A 14,502-nucleotide genomic window follows, 5' to 3' on the forward strand; every position below is an offset into this window, starting at 1 on the left:
TGAGGACATGGGGCCGTGTAGACAGCGTGGGGGTCTGGCTCCCTAGAAACTGCTTTGCTGGTGCCCACCTCAGACTTCCCACCTCCAAGCAGTGGGGGCAGTGTCTGCTGCTCATCAGCTGCGCAGGCTGTGGGGCTTGTCCCCGGAGCCTGGCCAGCCTGAGACAGTCTCTCAGAGCACCTTCAGTTCCACACAGCCTCCTGTCCTCCCGGCTTCGACTCCAGGGACCCAGACTCTGTCACAACACTGGAGCCCCCGCTGAGGTCAGGCAAACCGCCCGCTGTTCCGACAGCCTTCTAACTCCCTCACCCCCTCACCTGTCCCGCACGGAGCCCTCTGGATCCTCAGTTACTCACTTTTCTCCCAAATCGAGCCATCTCTGCCTTTCTTTCTTTTCTACGTCAAGGGCCCATCACTGCAGTCCCCCTCCAGCCCTGCCTTCCTGCAGAGCTGCAGCATCTGCCCTGCCCCCCGAGACAGTTAACCTGGTGCCTGGCCATCATCCAGACTGCTGTCTGCAGGGCTCACCTAGCGGGCAGACAGGGTACATCTCATACAAGCTTGTAGCCTCCACAGTGGGGGTTTATATTTTAGGACCAATCCAAACTGTCATGCAAGGAAACTACCATCTGAAAAGATACATGCACCCAGTGTTCACTGTAGTACCAGGCACAGCAGCCAGGACATGGGAGTAATGTAAATGCCATCAACAGAGGAGCAGCTGAAGATGATGTGGTACGTATACACTACGGAATAACACTCAGCCAGAAAGGAGAAAATAATGCCACGTGCAACAACATGGATGGACCTGGAGATGATCACACCCAGTGAGGGAAGCCAGACAGAAAGACAAATATCATGATACCACTTATAGGTGGAGTCTAAAAAATGGTACAAATGAACTGATTTACAAAAAGAAGAGCCACAGATGGAGAAAACAAACTTATGGCTACCAAGGGGGAAAGGAGGGGAGGGATAAACTGGGAGGTTGTGATTGACACTGGAAAAGACCCTGATGCTGGAAAAGACTGAGGGCAGGAGGAGAAGGGGACAACAGAGGACGAGATGGCTGGATGGCGTCACTGACTCGATGGGCATGAGTTTGAGTAAGCTCCGGGAGTTGGTGATGGACAGGGAGGCCTGGCCTGCTGCAGTCCATGGGGTCGCAAAGAGTCGGACATGACTGAGCAACTGGGCTGAGCTGAGCTGGGACTGACACACACACACGGCTATGCATAAGCGAGGGCCTGCTGCGTGGCACAGGCGCACACTTCACTCTTTAATGGCCTGTGTGGGAGAAGAGGAGACACACGTGTAAATAACTGATTCACTTTGGTGCACAGCAGAAACACAGCCTTGTCAGTCAACTATACTTCAGTAAAAATCGATTTCAGAAAGTCACGCAATTTTGCTCACACTGGAATCGTCAGGAAATCCACCTAGACCAGAAAAGTAAATTCACAGGGCTCTGCCACTATAGTCTCTTGTGAAGATCTGTCCTAGCAGACACATAGGGAAAAATTAACGTGTATAAAAGAAGCAGATAGGCCTGACCTTTGGCCTAAAAGTAGATGAACAGGTTAATTTAAATTAGCTTTTCAAAGCTCTTCAAATCACGCTCCACATTTTGCCGTGGTTCACACCAACTCAGAAGGCAGGGCTGAAATGGGCAAACCTAAGGCGGCGAGAGGACTGTGGGGGCACCTGCCTGTCCCCAGTGCCCCTCTGACCTCTGACCACCGAGGCTGTGATGCACACGCAAGGGGCTCGCGCCCTGCGCTCCTCTCTGCCCCTGGGCCCCCACGGCACACGGGGCCTGGGGCTGGCCCGGCGGGGGAGGCGCGAGGGCCACGCAGCGGCCGGACACCTTCCCCACTTACACAGAAAGGACGCGCAGGAGCCTCAGCCTCCGACTCTGGCTCTAGACATGCTCATCAGCACGCCAGCCTTCTCCCAGCTTCTCAGGTAAATGCTCCTCCTTGCAGAAACATACGCAAAGGAGACTGAACAGAAATTCTTCCATGGAACCCAGAGTAAACCACTGGTGACAATATTTAGAACAAGTAAAAGTGAAAGTGTTAGTTGCTCAGTCCTGTCCGATGCTTTATGACCCCATGGACTATAGCCCACCAGGCTCCTCTATCCATGAGATCCTCCAGGCCAAAATACTGGAGTAGCCATTCGTTTCTCCAGGGGATCTTCCTGACCCAGGCATCAAACTGGGTCTCCTGCATTTCAGGTGGATACTTTACTGTCTGAGTAACCAGGGAAGCCCATTTAGAACCAGAGGGACCCATTATTACATGCTATTTAGAGTTAATCAATTTGTAAAGACCTCTTTTCAACTGTGGGAGCTCCTGCCATGCATTCAACACTCTTTATTTTCCAACTATAGGCTTGCCTTAAACAGCATTATTCACGTAACACAACTGAGGTTAGCAAATTCTGTGAGATCATTTCTCAACCCCTTGAAAACAAATCTTTAAGAAAATTCCAGAAGGACAGGAATGAACAAGTGGCAAGGCAACTCTCTTGCCTTCTAATACTCAGGAAATATCCATTTCTAAGGAGCCCTGTAAACTGTACACTCTTACTCCACACTGAGCAATTCTGTCTTAACTCCTCGAACGCCTTCCTTAGTTTCTGCACTTAGAGGAAAGTCTGAACTCTTATGTTACTGACCCAGAAGTCGACTGTAAGTCATGCTGTAAGCGCAGCTTCTGCTCCAAGAGCTGACATGGCAGAGGCGCACCCTGCTCTAAATGCCTCTGTTTGGGACAAACAGTGTCAGCAGATGTGCTCGGTGCTGGGATTCTCCGTGGTCACCTGGACCACGGTGCTTTTGTTCTTACATTTACATGAAAACTAAAGCTTTATTGTACAGTTCAGTATTTTAAAAGTTGACTGATTATCTGGCAACTGCCAAAACCTCACTAAATCCTACATTACGCAAATCCAAAGCAATTTTAAAGAGAACTTTCCAGAAACAAGGCCAATCACTTGGCTGCCTGGAGAAAGGCAAGAGGCTCACCTAGCGACCTCTGGGTTCGGGTCCACGACTGTGATGACGAAACGGAAGAACAGGCAGCCCTTCCACCTCACAAAGTCCTCCTGCAGAGAGAAGGAGGATGCACACTTAATTCCGCTGCTCAGACCCGCCCCCCCTGCCCCCCCAGAGGGGCGGCGGCCAGCGGGCCAGCCCCGACGCACACCTGCAGGAGGCCCGTGAGCAGGAGCAGCGCCTGCTTCCGGACGAATGGGTTAGGGTCCTTCAGACACGTGCAGATGGTGGGGACGTACTTGTCCACCAGGGCCGTGTAGCGGACACAGAGGTCACACAGGACGATGACGACGTTGTTGAGGACGTTCCCGTCTATGCCCACCTCCAGCTCCCGCACCAGGACAGGGACACTCTGCTTTGCAAGATCCTCGTGTTGTAAGCACAGCTTCCCTGTCCCCGAGAGAGACAGACCCCAACGCTGCTCTCATTCCCCGCCTCACAGGCTCTCCAGCCAGGTCTTGCTAGGGATTTTATTTAGTTACAGCTAAAACATCACATCAACAATCACAAACAAAGAAGCCAAAGGCAGACAGACCCATACTAAATTAAGAAGCTCAAAATACATATACTCCCCACCCCCAGGTTAGACGAGATAGACACGCTGAGACGCTTCTCTACGGCAGTTACAAACGCCTTCTTCTAACGCCAACAAATCAATTTTGGAGTTTTCAACTTACCTGGAAAATGACCAGTAAAATGTAACTGAAGATACTTCTGATTATACAAATAGTCAATATAAGTAAAAAGGTTAATAATGAACCTGCTAGGTAAACAAACGATTGTTTACTTCACTTCTCGTTCATATTTAGGAGAGGAAAGGATGTAGCTGAGTTTTGTGTCTGCACTTTTTTTTTGGCCTGGAGAACACTGCTCTTATTTAGTTCTGAGATTTTTGAAAACTCTGATGGACAGACTGTGAGTGTAAAAGCACCACGGGAACCCCAGTGGACTGACGGTGACCCAGAGGGAGGGCCCTGTGGAGCTGTGCCCTCCAGGCTCAGATCACTGGCTTACTGAAGACCCAGAGCACATGAGAGGCTGCCCGTGCTCCTCACTCACCCAGGGTGATGACGGCGTGTGCTCTGATCACCGAGGGCATGACCACGCCCTGGACCTGGGAGAGGGGCTGGGAGGCCGGGGCTGCACTGCTGCCTGGGGGTGCCCGGGGCCCTGCGGGAGGGAGGGGAGGTGGGTTTACTGCACCGCTCAGGGCAAGGCTGGCCCTGGGGAGATGGGGGTAGGGAGGCTTACTGCACGGCTCAGGGCAAGGCCGGTCCTGGGGAGGCGGGGGGTAGGGAGGCTTACTGCACCGCTCAGGGCAAGGCCGGCCCTGGGCAGCGGGCATGGGACGTGTCAAGGGCCTTACGAGGCTCTCTGCTGGGAGAGGCGGCCAGGATAGACAGGATCAGGAGGGTGGTCCTCTGGTCCACTAGGGCTGGACAGAGCTGGGCGACGTCTCCTAAGGTGAAAACATACTTCACCTGCAAAGAGAATCAGTTCTGCAGTAAGAGTGTGGCAGAGGAAATCGAACTCCAGCGGGACAAAGGCCGTGTCAGCGGAGTTCTCTTTTTGTCCCGCTAATTAAATGACTGTCTCTTTCCTCTGAAACAAGACACAGCCATTGTAAAAACTCAGCCACTGCCTGAACTAGAGTAAGAAAGCTAATAATGATATGTGTGCTTAGAGAGACCTGAACATACTGTATCGGTGGACTGAAGGAATATTTGAATTATATTTAAATAAGAGTGAAGTAAACAATATATATATACATGGGAAACTTCTCCATATATTTTGACTGAAGGGTAGATTTTAGTGACATATTGAACAGAAAAAAAAGTCTTACTAAGGAAAACTCCCTGGTCATATTACGCGTTTTTCTTAGACTGGGTAGGGAACCCCAGACCCATCAACAGAGAAAGACCCTCCAGAGAAGCCACTCTACAAATTGAGGCCTCTGACACAAAACACCAGGGTTCCTATTGATTAGGGTAATTCTAATTACTGAACTGGGAGCGTATCGATGTCTCAGCACAAAGGGTCTTCTCCTCCAAAATATCCAAACATAGCCATTGATCCCCAGCTTCAAGTGCGAGGGGGAACTGAACTGAACAGGGGGGAACAGGAACTGAACAAACAGATGAGGAAAATGGCCAGTTTCAGCTAAGTGATGGCCTAGCCTAAAAGGCCCTTACTGGACGGTGTCAGATGCCAGAATCAGAATCACCAATGTTTTGCTGACAGCCAGCCACTCGGATGAGAAAATGGGCCCCGTGTGCAAAGACTCAAAGTCACCTCTTCAAGACACAATTTCTAAAGCAGGTGCATGTCACACAATCTTGCTGCTCCCGGGGCAGAAATTTCTCCAGCTTTCAAACATCTCTTCTTGTTTCACATGTGACCTGGGAACTATTCTCTAGTCTGATGGTCAAACCACTTAGCAGACACAGTAGACAATTTTACAAAACATCAAACTCAAGCCCAAAGCAGCAAGAGTACACTCACTTTACTCTCTTCTCACCTGTTAATTCTGAGCTCACAACACACACTGTGTTCTCTCTATTGGATCAGGAATCCCACAGGACCCAACTGGGAGAAGCATTTGCCATCATTTCCCCCAGGGAGTAAGTGAGAAGAAAATGAATAGGTCACCAGTAAAAAAGTCTAGAAAAGAAGAGTAAGCACCAGGCTAGGAACATCCTTCTCCTGTTCACGGTGTTAGAAACACACACCACAAAGGCACTCACAACCCTGCCGGCGCGGGAGGAGGAGGACGGTGAGATGGCAGCCACTCACCATCAGGTCTTCTCTCATCCGGCCTGGCCCGTCCTCCTTCAGGATGATGTCGGAAAGGTGGCGCACGCAGGTGGCAAGCACGTCCCCAGATGCCTGTGCCAGTAACTCCTGTGGCGAGTCAAAGGTCACCTCTGAGGGGAGCCATGCGCCCAGCAGACTGCCCATGGCGCACAACTCGCTCGGAAGAAACGCTGTGGCCTCCAAATGCGTAAACTGGAAGCCACAAAAAATCCTAGCCATCACGTTTTTGATTCTTTGCTCTTTCTTTTGGCAATCTGGCAATATGAACTGGTTAAGTGGAATTCACAAAGAATACTTTATGTATGCTCTTTCCAATACACTCTACCTACTATATTTTGTGTATATATATACATATTTTATATATAAAAGTCTTTTGTATATGTAAAGTCTTTCTTTCTACATTTGATCTATAAAAGGGAAAGACATCTACTCAGGAAGGTCTAGAGCTCTGACTTCTAAGAGATCTGTAACAGCAGTGCTCCTCTAATAACAAACACATTGCAATTCTTCTGGCATATGTAGATGGTGAATTAACTGCTGTACTAAAGAGTGTATTTTAAATAAACAGACTTAAGAAAAAAAGTTGTCATCCTCCTGGAATGTATTCATTAGAGGCAAGTTTTCAGAGTCTCTGGTTAGTGAAAGTGACTTCCAGGGGTCCCATCTCCAGCCCACGCACCTCACCACACACAACGGGCTGCAGAGGGTCTCAGCTGCTCCCTATGACCTGGATATCACTAGACACCCAGGCTGAGCTGAGCGGCTCCACACCGTGATGGGCCACCACACTGTCAGACAGTCGCTATCTTTTATAGCTTTATATTATTTTTAACTGGACGACAATTACTTTACAGTACTGTGCTGGTTTGTGTCATGTATTCACATCAATCAGCCACAGACACACATACATCCCCTTCCCTCTTAGACCTCCCCGAACCTCCCTTTCCACCCCACCCCTCGAGGTGGTCACAGAGCACCAGCTTTGGGTTCTGACAACAGACAAATACAACAGACAACAGAGAAATACAAAAGATCATAAGAGACTACTATGAGCAACTACATGCCAATAAAATGGAAAATCTGAAAGAAATGGACAAACTCTTAGAAAACTATAACCTTCCAAAATGGAACCAGGAAGAAATAGAAAATATGAACAGACCAATCACAAACATGGAAATCAAAACTGTAATAAAAAAATCTTCCAATAAATAAAAGACCAGGACCAGATGGCTTCACAGGTGAATTCTACCAAAAGTTTAGAGAAAAGCTAGCACCTATCCTGCTCAAACTCTTCCAGAAAACTGCAGAGGAAGGAAAACTCCCAAACTCACTCTATGACATCAAAACCAGACAAAGGTACTACAAAAAAACAAAGTTACAGGCCAGTATCACTAACGAACCTAGATGCAAAAATCCTCAACAAAATTCTAGCTAACAGAATCCAACAAAACATTAAAAGGATCATATATCATGATCAAGTGGACTTTATCCCAGGGATGCAAGAATTCTTCAATACATGCAAATCAATCAATGTGATACATGATATTAACAGATTTGAAGATAAAAACCATATCATCATCTCAACAGATTTAGAGAAAGCTGTTGACAAAATTCACCACACATTTATGATAAAAATTCTCCAGAAAACAGGCATGGTGGTGGTTGTTTAGTCGCTCATTTGTGTCTGACTCTTGAGATCCCATGGACTGTAGCCCACCAGGCTCCTCTGTCCATGGGATTCTCCAGGCCAGAATACTGAAATGGGTTGCCGTTTCCTTCTCCAGGGGATCTTCCTAACCCAGGAATCAAACTTGGGTCTCCTCCATCTGCAGGCAGATTCTTTACCAACTGAGCTACAAGGGAAGCCCGAAAGTAAGCACAGAAGGAACATATATCAACATAATAAAGGCTAGATATGATAAACCCACAGAAAATACTATTCTCAATGATGAAAAACAAAGCATTTCATCTAAAATCAGGAACAAGACAAGGGTGCCCACTCTGCCACTATTATTCAACATACTTTTGGAAGTCCTAGCCACAGCAGTCAGAAAAAAAAAAAAAAAAAAAGAAATAAAGGAATCCAGATTGGAAAAGAAGTAAAAAGTTTGCAGATGATATGATTCTTTACATAAAAAAACCCTAAAGATGCCACCACAAAATTAACTAGTGCTAATCAATGAACACAGTAAAGTCGCAGAATACAAAATTAATATACAAATCCCTTGCACTCCTATACACTGACAATAAAAAATCAGGACAGTCACTTCTGTTTCAGGACTTACTCTGCCACGGAACTAACTGTTAACAGCCGGGTCTCCCCCACTGTGCGGCAGAGGCCTTAAGAACAGGCAGTCTGACCATCACCCCAGGTAGTGCCCAGCAGCTCGACCACAAGGCAGGACTCAAAGTTTGCCAAACTGCTGGCAAACCACCGTCACAACCCAGACGTCTGCGGCTGACTTGCCTAAAATGTGTGCACGCTCCTGCTGCGTTTTACAGATCAACAGCACAACCTGGAGCTTCGGGAATGAACGTGCTCTGTCCCAGTCGTCTGGGTCCCCAGGCCCCTGGCTGCTAGTGAGAGGAAGACTTCAGAGGCTGTGCAACTGGTCAGCCCGCCCACCCGTCTGCCTTGGGCTGTCCCCCGACAGGCGCTCCCGCCCTGCCTCCAGCTCCGCCCTGAGCACTCCCACCGACCAGGGCTGTGTCGAGGCAAGTCTGTCCAGTCCAGGCAGACCTCAGAATGCTTTTTCTTGTTTCCCAAAATCTGTCTCCTTGCAACTTCCACCTACTGGTCCAAACAGGTCCTCAGTGACACCGAGTCAGCCTGATTGTCGTCTGGGTCTTCGGTCGTGTGTGCACGGAGGCAGGCCAACTGCTGCCACGTGCTTCCTCCTCCAGCTGCACACGGCAGGCCCCTCGGTCACCCCGGCTGGCCTGCTCTGATCCCTCGCTGCCGCTCACCCGGTCTCACCCACCCTGCTCTGCAGGCTGTCCTGAGACAGAGGACGGGGCACTGGTCTCAGGCTTGACCTGTGCAGACAGCAATACCGCACCTCTGCTGCAGACCCCGGAGCCACTCACGGCGTCCACGCCTGCGCCCGCTGCTGACTGCGGCTCCACAGCGCCGTCAGCTCACGGCCGCCGACAGAGCAGCGATGCCCACAGCCCCAGCCTACGGCTCGGTGGTCGTGTCTTTGGTACCTGTTTTTCTCCATAAAACAGAGGATGTTCATTTAAAGAAAGAAAAGAAACGGAGGTATGTCTCTGGTCACCTGGATGGAAATCACCCCAGCTTCTGGGACGTTTCGGGCCTCAGTCCCCTGTCCACCACGCTGTGGGGGCAGAGCCAAAACCCTGCCTTCTCCTAACACAGCAGTGAGCTCCATACTCTTCCAGTCTCGTTTCTGCGTGAGAAGAGAACTCAGCCTTCCTCACAGACGAACAAGGACCCAGCTTACTGTTCTGAGCACCGGGGTCCGTGGCGGGCAGACAGTGCACCCTCGGCCCGGCTCCCCCCAGTGCAGACCCTCCTCCAGCCAGGGCTGGGGACCCGGGGTCCAAGCCGCAGGCCTGGCTCCGCACCAACAAGCAACGCGCCTCAGACACAAGCAGGATGGCACCCTCGGCCCTGGCCACAAACCCCCGCCTTCCCCACAGTACTCTTCCCTCATTATCAGCTTTTTGTTTTGTTTTTATCTGTTTTCTGCTATTCACACATGCTCCCTACTTAGGGAATGTTCCTTATTTAAAAGGCTTTCACACACTTTCTTGGATCGGAGATAAATGGTTAGAAAATCAAGAAAACAAGTATCCCATTCACCAAGAAGTGCCGAGAAGTTTAGTGAGGGAAATCCCAAACACAGAAAGAACTGGGCTTTTTTAATTAAGTAAATTTCAACCTGCTCAGACCCTAAGAAAAAAAGTTACGTTATGCTGTCTCACTGTGCCTGTTAACTTACGAGGGAAGGGCTTTTTAAGAAGAGCTTACAAAAAAAAAAAAAAGAAGAGCTTACACAAGAAGAGGAAGCACAGGAAGCTGGCAGGTAGCTCAGACGAAGCAGTGTTTTTTACTCTAGGAAATGTAAATATATTGGGTTGGCCATAAAGTTTGTTTGGGTTTTTCCATAAGATGTTACAGAAAAACAAGAGCAAACTTTCTGGCCAACTCAGTATTTCGGCAATTATCTAATTGTTGACTTCTAAAATCATTATTAATAACCCCCAGTCCTACACGGTTTCATTATGATTAGCACTGTTGGGAAGTATAATTTGAGCATCCCTGGTGGCTCAGACGGTAAAGAATCTACCTAAAATTGGGAGACCCGGGTATGATCCCTGGGTTAGGAAGATCACCTGGAGAGGGAATGAATGGCTACCCACTCCAGTATTCTTCCCCAGAGAATTCCATGGACAGAGGAGCCTGGCAAGCTACAGTCCATGGGACTGCAGAGTCGGACATGACTAACACTTTCACTTTCTTCACTTTCAGGAGTCCATTTCATGACAAAAACTGAATACATGGTAATAAGATGACTCATTAGAGATACTGAAATGGAAAATACTCAGAAGTTGAACTAATCCCCCATCTCCCAGAGAACGCTCGGTCTGTGAGGGAGCTCCCAGAGAACGCTCGGTCTGTGAGGGAGCTCCCAGAGAACGCTCGGTCTGTGAGGGAGCTTCCAGAGGGCGTGTCAGCAGGAGGCCCTGGTACCAGAGGCATTAAGGGGAAATAGCACAAAGATCTACCAAAGCCTTCTGGCCTGGAGGGGAGCCCCGACCAGGAGGAGAGCGCTTACACACCCTGGGAGGGAGGGAAGAACTGAGGCAGGAGGGGCCAGCAGGCTACTGTGAGCACCCAGCCTAAGGGGATGAAAAGACAACCTTGCAGATTCCATCTTGGGACCAAGTGCCCAGCAGGCATGCTTCCTAGAAGAATACATAGAAGAACTGTACAAAAAACATCTTAATGACTCAGATAACAGTGATGGTATCATCACTCACCCAGAGTCAGACATCCTGGAATGCAAAGTCAAATGGGCCTGAGGAAGTATCACTACAAACAAAGCTAGTGGAGATGATGGAATTCGGGCTGAGCTATTTCAACTTCTAAAAGATGATGCTGCAAAAGTGCTGCACTCAATATTGCCAGCAAATTTGGAAAACTCAGCAGTGGCCACAGAACTGGAAAAGGTCAACTTTCATTCCAATCCCAAAGAAAGGCAAGGCTAAAGAATGTTCAAACTATTGCACAACTGCACTCATCACACATGCCGGCAAAGTAATGCTCAAAATTCTCCAAGCTAGGCTTCAACAGTATGTGACCCAAGAACTTTCAGATGTTCAAGCTGGATTTAGAAAAGGCAGAGGAACCGGAGATCAAATTGCCAACATCTCTTGAATCATAGGGTAGCTCAGACGGTAAAGCGTCTGCCTACAATGCGGGAGACCGGGGTTCGATCCCTGGGTCAGAAAGATCCCCTGGAGAAGGAAATGGCAACCCACTCCAGTATTCTTGCCTGGAATATCCCATAGACTGAGGATCCTGGTAGGCTACAGTCCATGGGGTCGCAAAGAGACGGACCCAACTGAGCGACTTCACTTCACTTCACTTGAATCACAGAAAAAGCAAGAGAATTCCAGAAAAACATCTACTTATGCTTACTGGAGAAGGAAATGGCAACCCACTCCAGTATTCTTGCCTGGAGAATCCCATGGACAGAGCATACTGGTAGGCTACAGTTCATGGGGTTGCAAAGAGTCGGACATGACTTTACTCACGCTTGCTTTATTGATTATGCTAAAGCCTTTGACTGTGTGGATCACAATAAACTGTGGAAAACTCTTAAAGAGATGGGGCTACCAGATGCCTGACCTGTCTCTTGAGAAACCTGTATACAGGTCACGAGGCAACAGTTAGAACCGGACATGGAACAACGGACTGGTTCCAAATTGGTAAAGGAGTACGCCAAGGCTGTATATTGCCACCTGGCTTATTTAATTTACATGCAGAGTACATCATGTGAAATGCTGGGCAGGATGAAGCACAAGCTGGAATCAAGACTGCCAGGAGAAATATCAATAACCTTAGATATGCAGATGACACCACCCTTATGGCAGAAATTAACGAAGATCTAAAGAGCCTCTTGATGAAGGTGAAAGAGGAGAGTGAAAAAACTGGCTTAAAACTCAACATTCAGAAAACTAAGATCATGGCATTTGGTCCCATCACTTCATGGCAAACAGACAGGGAAAAAATGGCAACAGTAATCAACTTTATTTTCTTGGGCTCAAAAATCACTGCAGATGGTGACTGCAGTCATGAAATTAAAAGACACTTACTCCTTGGAAGAAAAGCTATGACGAAGCTAGACAGCATATTAAAGAGCAGAGACATTATTTTGCCAACAAAGGTCCATCTAGTCAAAGTCATGGTTTTTCCAGTAGTCATGTAGGGATGTGAGAGTTGGACCATAAAGAAAGCTGAGAGCCAAAGACTGATGCTTTTGAACTGTGGTGTTGGAGAAGACTCTTGAGAGTCCCTTGGACTGCAAAGAGATCAAACCAGTCAGTCCTAAAGGAAATCAACCCTGAAGATTCACTGGAAGGACTGATGCTAAAGCTGAAACTCCAATACTTTGTGCAGCTGATGTGAAGAGCTGACTCATTTGAAAAGCCCCTGATGCTGGGAAAGATTGAAGGTGGGAGGAGAGGGGATGACAGAGGATCAATGGTTGCATGGCATCACCCACTCAATGGACATGAGTTTGAGCAAGCTCTGGGAGTTGATGAAGGTCAGGAAAGCCTGGCGTGCTGCAGTCCATGTGGTCGTAAAGAGTCGGACACAACCGACTGACTGAAGTACCCAGGGTGCATGCTTCCTAGAAGACAGTGGTGCCCAGAAGCAAGGAGATCACCTCCTAAGGGTGCTGTGTCTTCAGCAGCCAAAATCTTTTTGGAGCATGTCAACTGCTTGTCAGATGGGTGCTTTCTTAAAGACCTAACTGCCCTTCTAGGCTCTCTGTGGAGAACACACCCCCAGCCTAAAGGCAGTGAGTGTTCTGTCTCCGTTCTGTCTCCGACAGTCATGCCCATGAGTCTGTAGTGTACCTGCTCCTCCGCTGGTGTCTCTGCAGTTACTCGGCACAGGCTTTGTAAAGTGTCAACAGCTGGAGTGATCAACAGTGTCGACCAGCAGAATCCATTCAGCTTTTTCTTGAGAACATCTAAAAAGAGTCAATTCCCTCCAGGTTTTTAACTTTCACAATAAAGTGAGAGGTGAGCCTTTTCACAATTCTCCGGTAGACACTCACCTGCCACCCTGTCCCGGGTGCTCTGAGGAAGATGCTTGGCGATGTGCCGGATGACACACAGGATGTGCCCCAAGGTGTCCTCACTGGGGTTCTGCTGGCTGGGGAGAGGGCAGGGAAGCATCAGGGCGGAAGCCCGGGACGCGCTGCTATCGACGCAGCGCTTTTCTTCCGGATTCTAGCACTAGAGGGAGGAGGGCAGCCCGGCCCACAAGCCAAGCTGGGGAACGCGACGGCACTTCCCGTACTCAGACTATCAAAGCTTAGCAGCGATTCCATTTTCCCTCTTGGTTTTTACACCAGAATTTAAAGAAAAGATCCATGTACACAAACAGCTATGAGAGGGCCCACTTCCTCAAGACACAAGTCCTGTGTCCGGGACTCCCTCGTGTCTGGAGGCAGCTCCGTGACAAGCGTGCAAACCTGCTCATTCTCTCCCAGGCCTCCATGACGGTGGAGTAGTCCAGGGTGGGCGACGCACCAGCCACCTTGGCGAGCAGCATCCAGGCGGGCGCAGAGTGCTCCTTTTCCGTGTGGGAGAGCACGTTGTTTACAAAGGTCGGGGAGAATCTGTCTTTCCGGGACCAGATATGAAAAGCCTTGTTTAAATAGCAGCTGGAAAAGAGACGGAAAGCAGGACTGTAATTCTGAGTGCACAAGCCTCGGACCGCCCCTCAGTCCAGGGTGCGGGCTTCTGCGGCAGCCCTCCTCCGGTACAGCAGCCACACAGGGGTTCCCGCCCACGGGCACATCTGACACCAACAGAGGTGTCCTTCCAAATGCTACGACACCGAATAAGGCACACTAACCCACTCCTCCCGGAAGGTTTTACTTTGAAAGCAAAGAATAAAGTTTCAGAATACACTGGAGACCCTCTAAAACGTGTATGTACACATATGCAGTAGGATGCCAATAAGAGGTACATCCAGAGCTTATGAGGTTTTAGTGACAAAACATGTAGACAATATCCTTTTTCAATGGAAGGACTAGACAGAAATGACATCCCAGAGGTGAAATATGATGGTATTAAAGGAGCTCAACTTTGCTATGACCTGTCAAAACCATTCAGAATTACACATTTCAAACTTTTCTAAAAGAAAACAAAAAATTCTTCTGATGTATTAAAGTGTCTGTGTGATGTCACTGCTATTTTTAGACCATTTCTTATATGCTTTTTTCCCATAGCAGTGAATGACATCATATGACTAATGAGACAAATGTAACATTTTATATTTAAGTGGAAAAACAAATATATTCCTTCCCCAAGTAATTTCTTCTACTGCTAGGAACACACACACACACACACTCAGATTA

The 14,502-nt window shown here is 48.5% G+C and overlaps 1 protein-coding gene across 2 annotated transcripts in view; it reads right to left on the minus strand.

Annotated features, from left to right (window-relative positions):
* Nucleotides 1-14,502, minus strand: part of NCAPD3 (non-SMC condensin II complex subunit D3) — a 55,762-nt gene that overhangs the window by 11,168 nt on the left and 30,092 nt on the right. For both annotated transcript variants that reach the window (XM_043483006.1, XM_043483007.1), the window contains exons 17-24: nt 13,612-13,803; nt 13,192-13,289; nt 12,989-13,104; nt 5,855-5,962; nt 4,428-4,542; nt 4,121-4,231; nt 3,213-3,451; nt 3,032-3,111 (exon numbers count right to left, since the gene is read on the minus strand). In XM_043483006.1, the coding sequence (XP_043338941.1) occupies nt 3,032-3,111; nt 3,213-3,451; nt 4,121-4,231; nt 4,428-4,542; nt 5,855-5,962; nt 12,989-13,104; nt 13,192-13,289; nt 13,612-13,803 (1,059 nt within the window). The remainder of the gene's footprint in view (nt 1-3,031; nt 3,112-3,212; nt 3,452-4,120; nt 4,232-4,427; nt 4,543-5,854; nt 5,963-12,988; nt 13,105-13,191; nt 13,290-13,611; nt 13,804-14,502) is intronic.

Source organism: Cervus canadensis, chromosome 11 (assembly GCF_019320065.1).
Source record: "Cervus canadensis isolate Bull #8, Minnesota chromosome 11, ASM1932006v1, whole genome shotgun sequence".
NCBI classification, from domain to species: domain Eukaryota; kingdom Metazoa; phylum Chordata; class Mammalia; order Artiodactyla; family Cervidae; genus Cervus; species Cervus canadensis.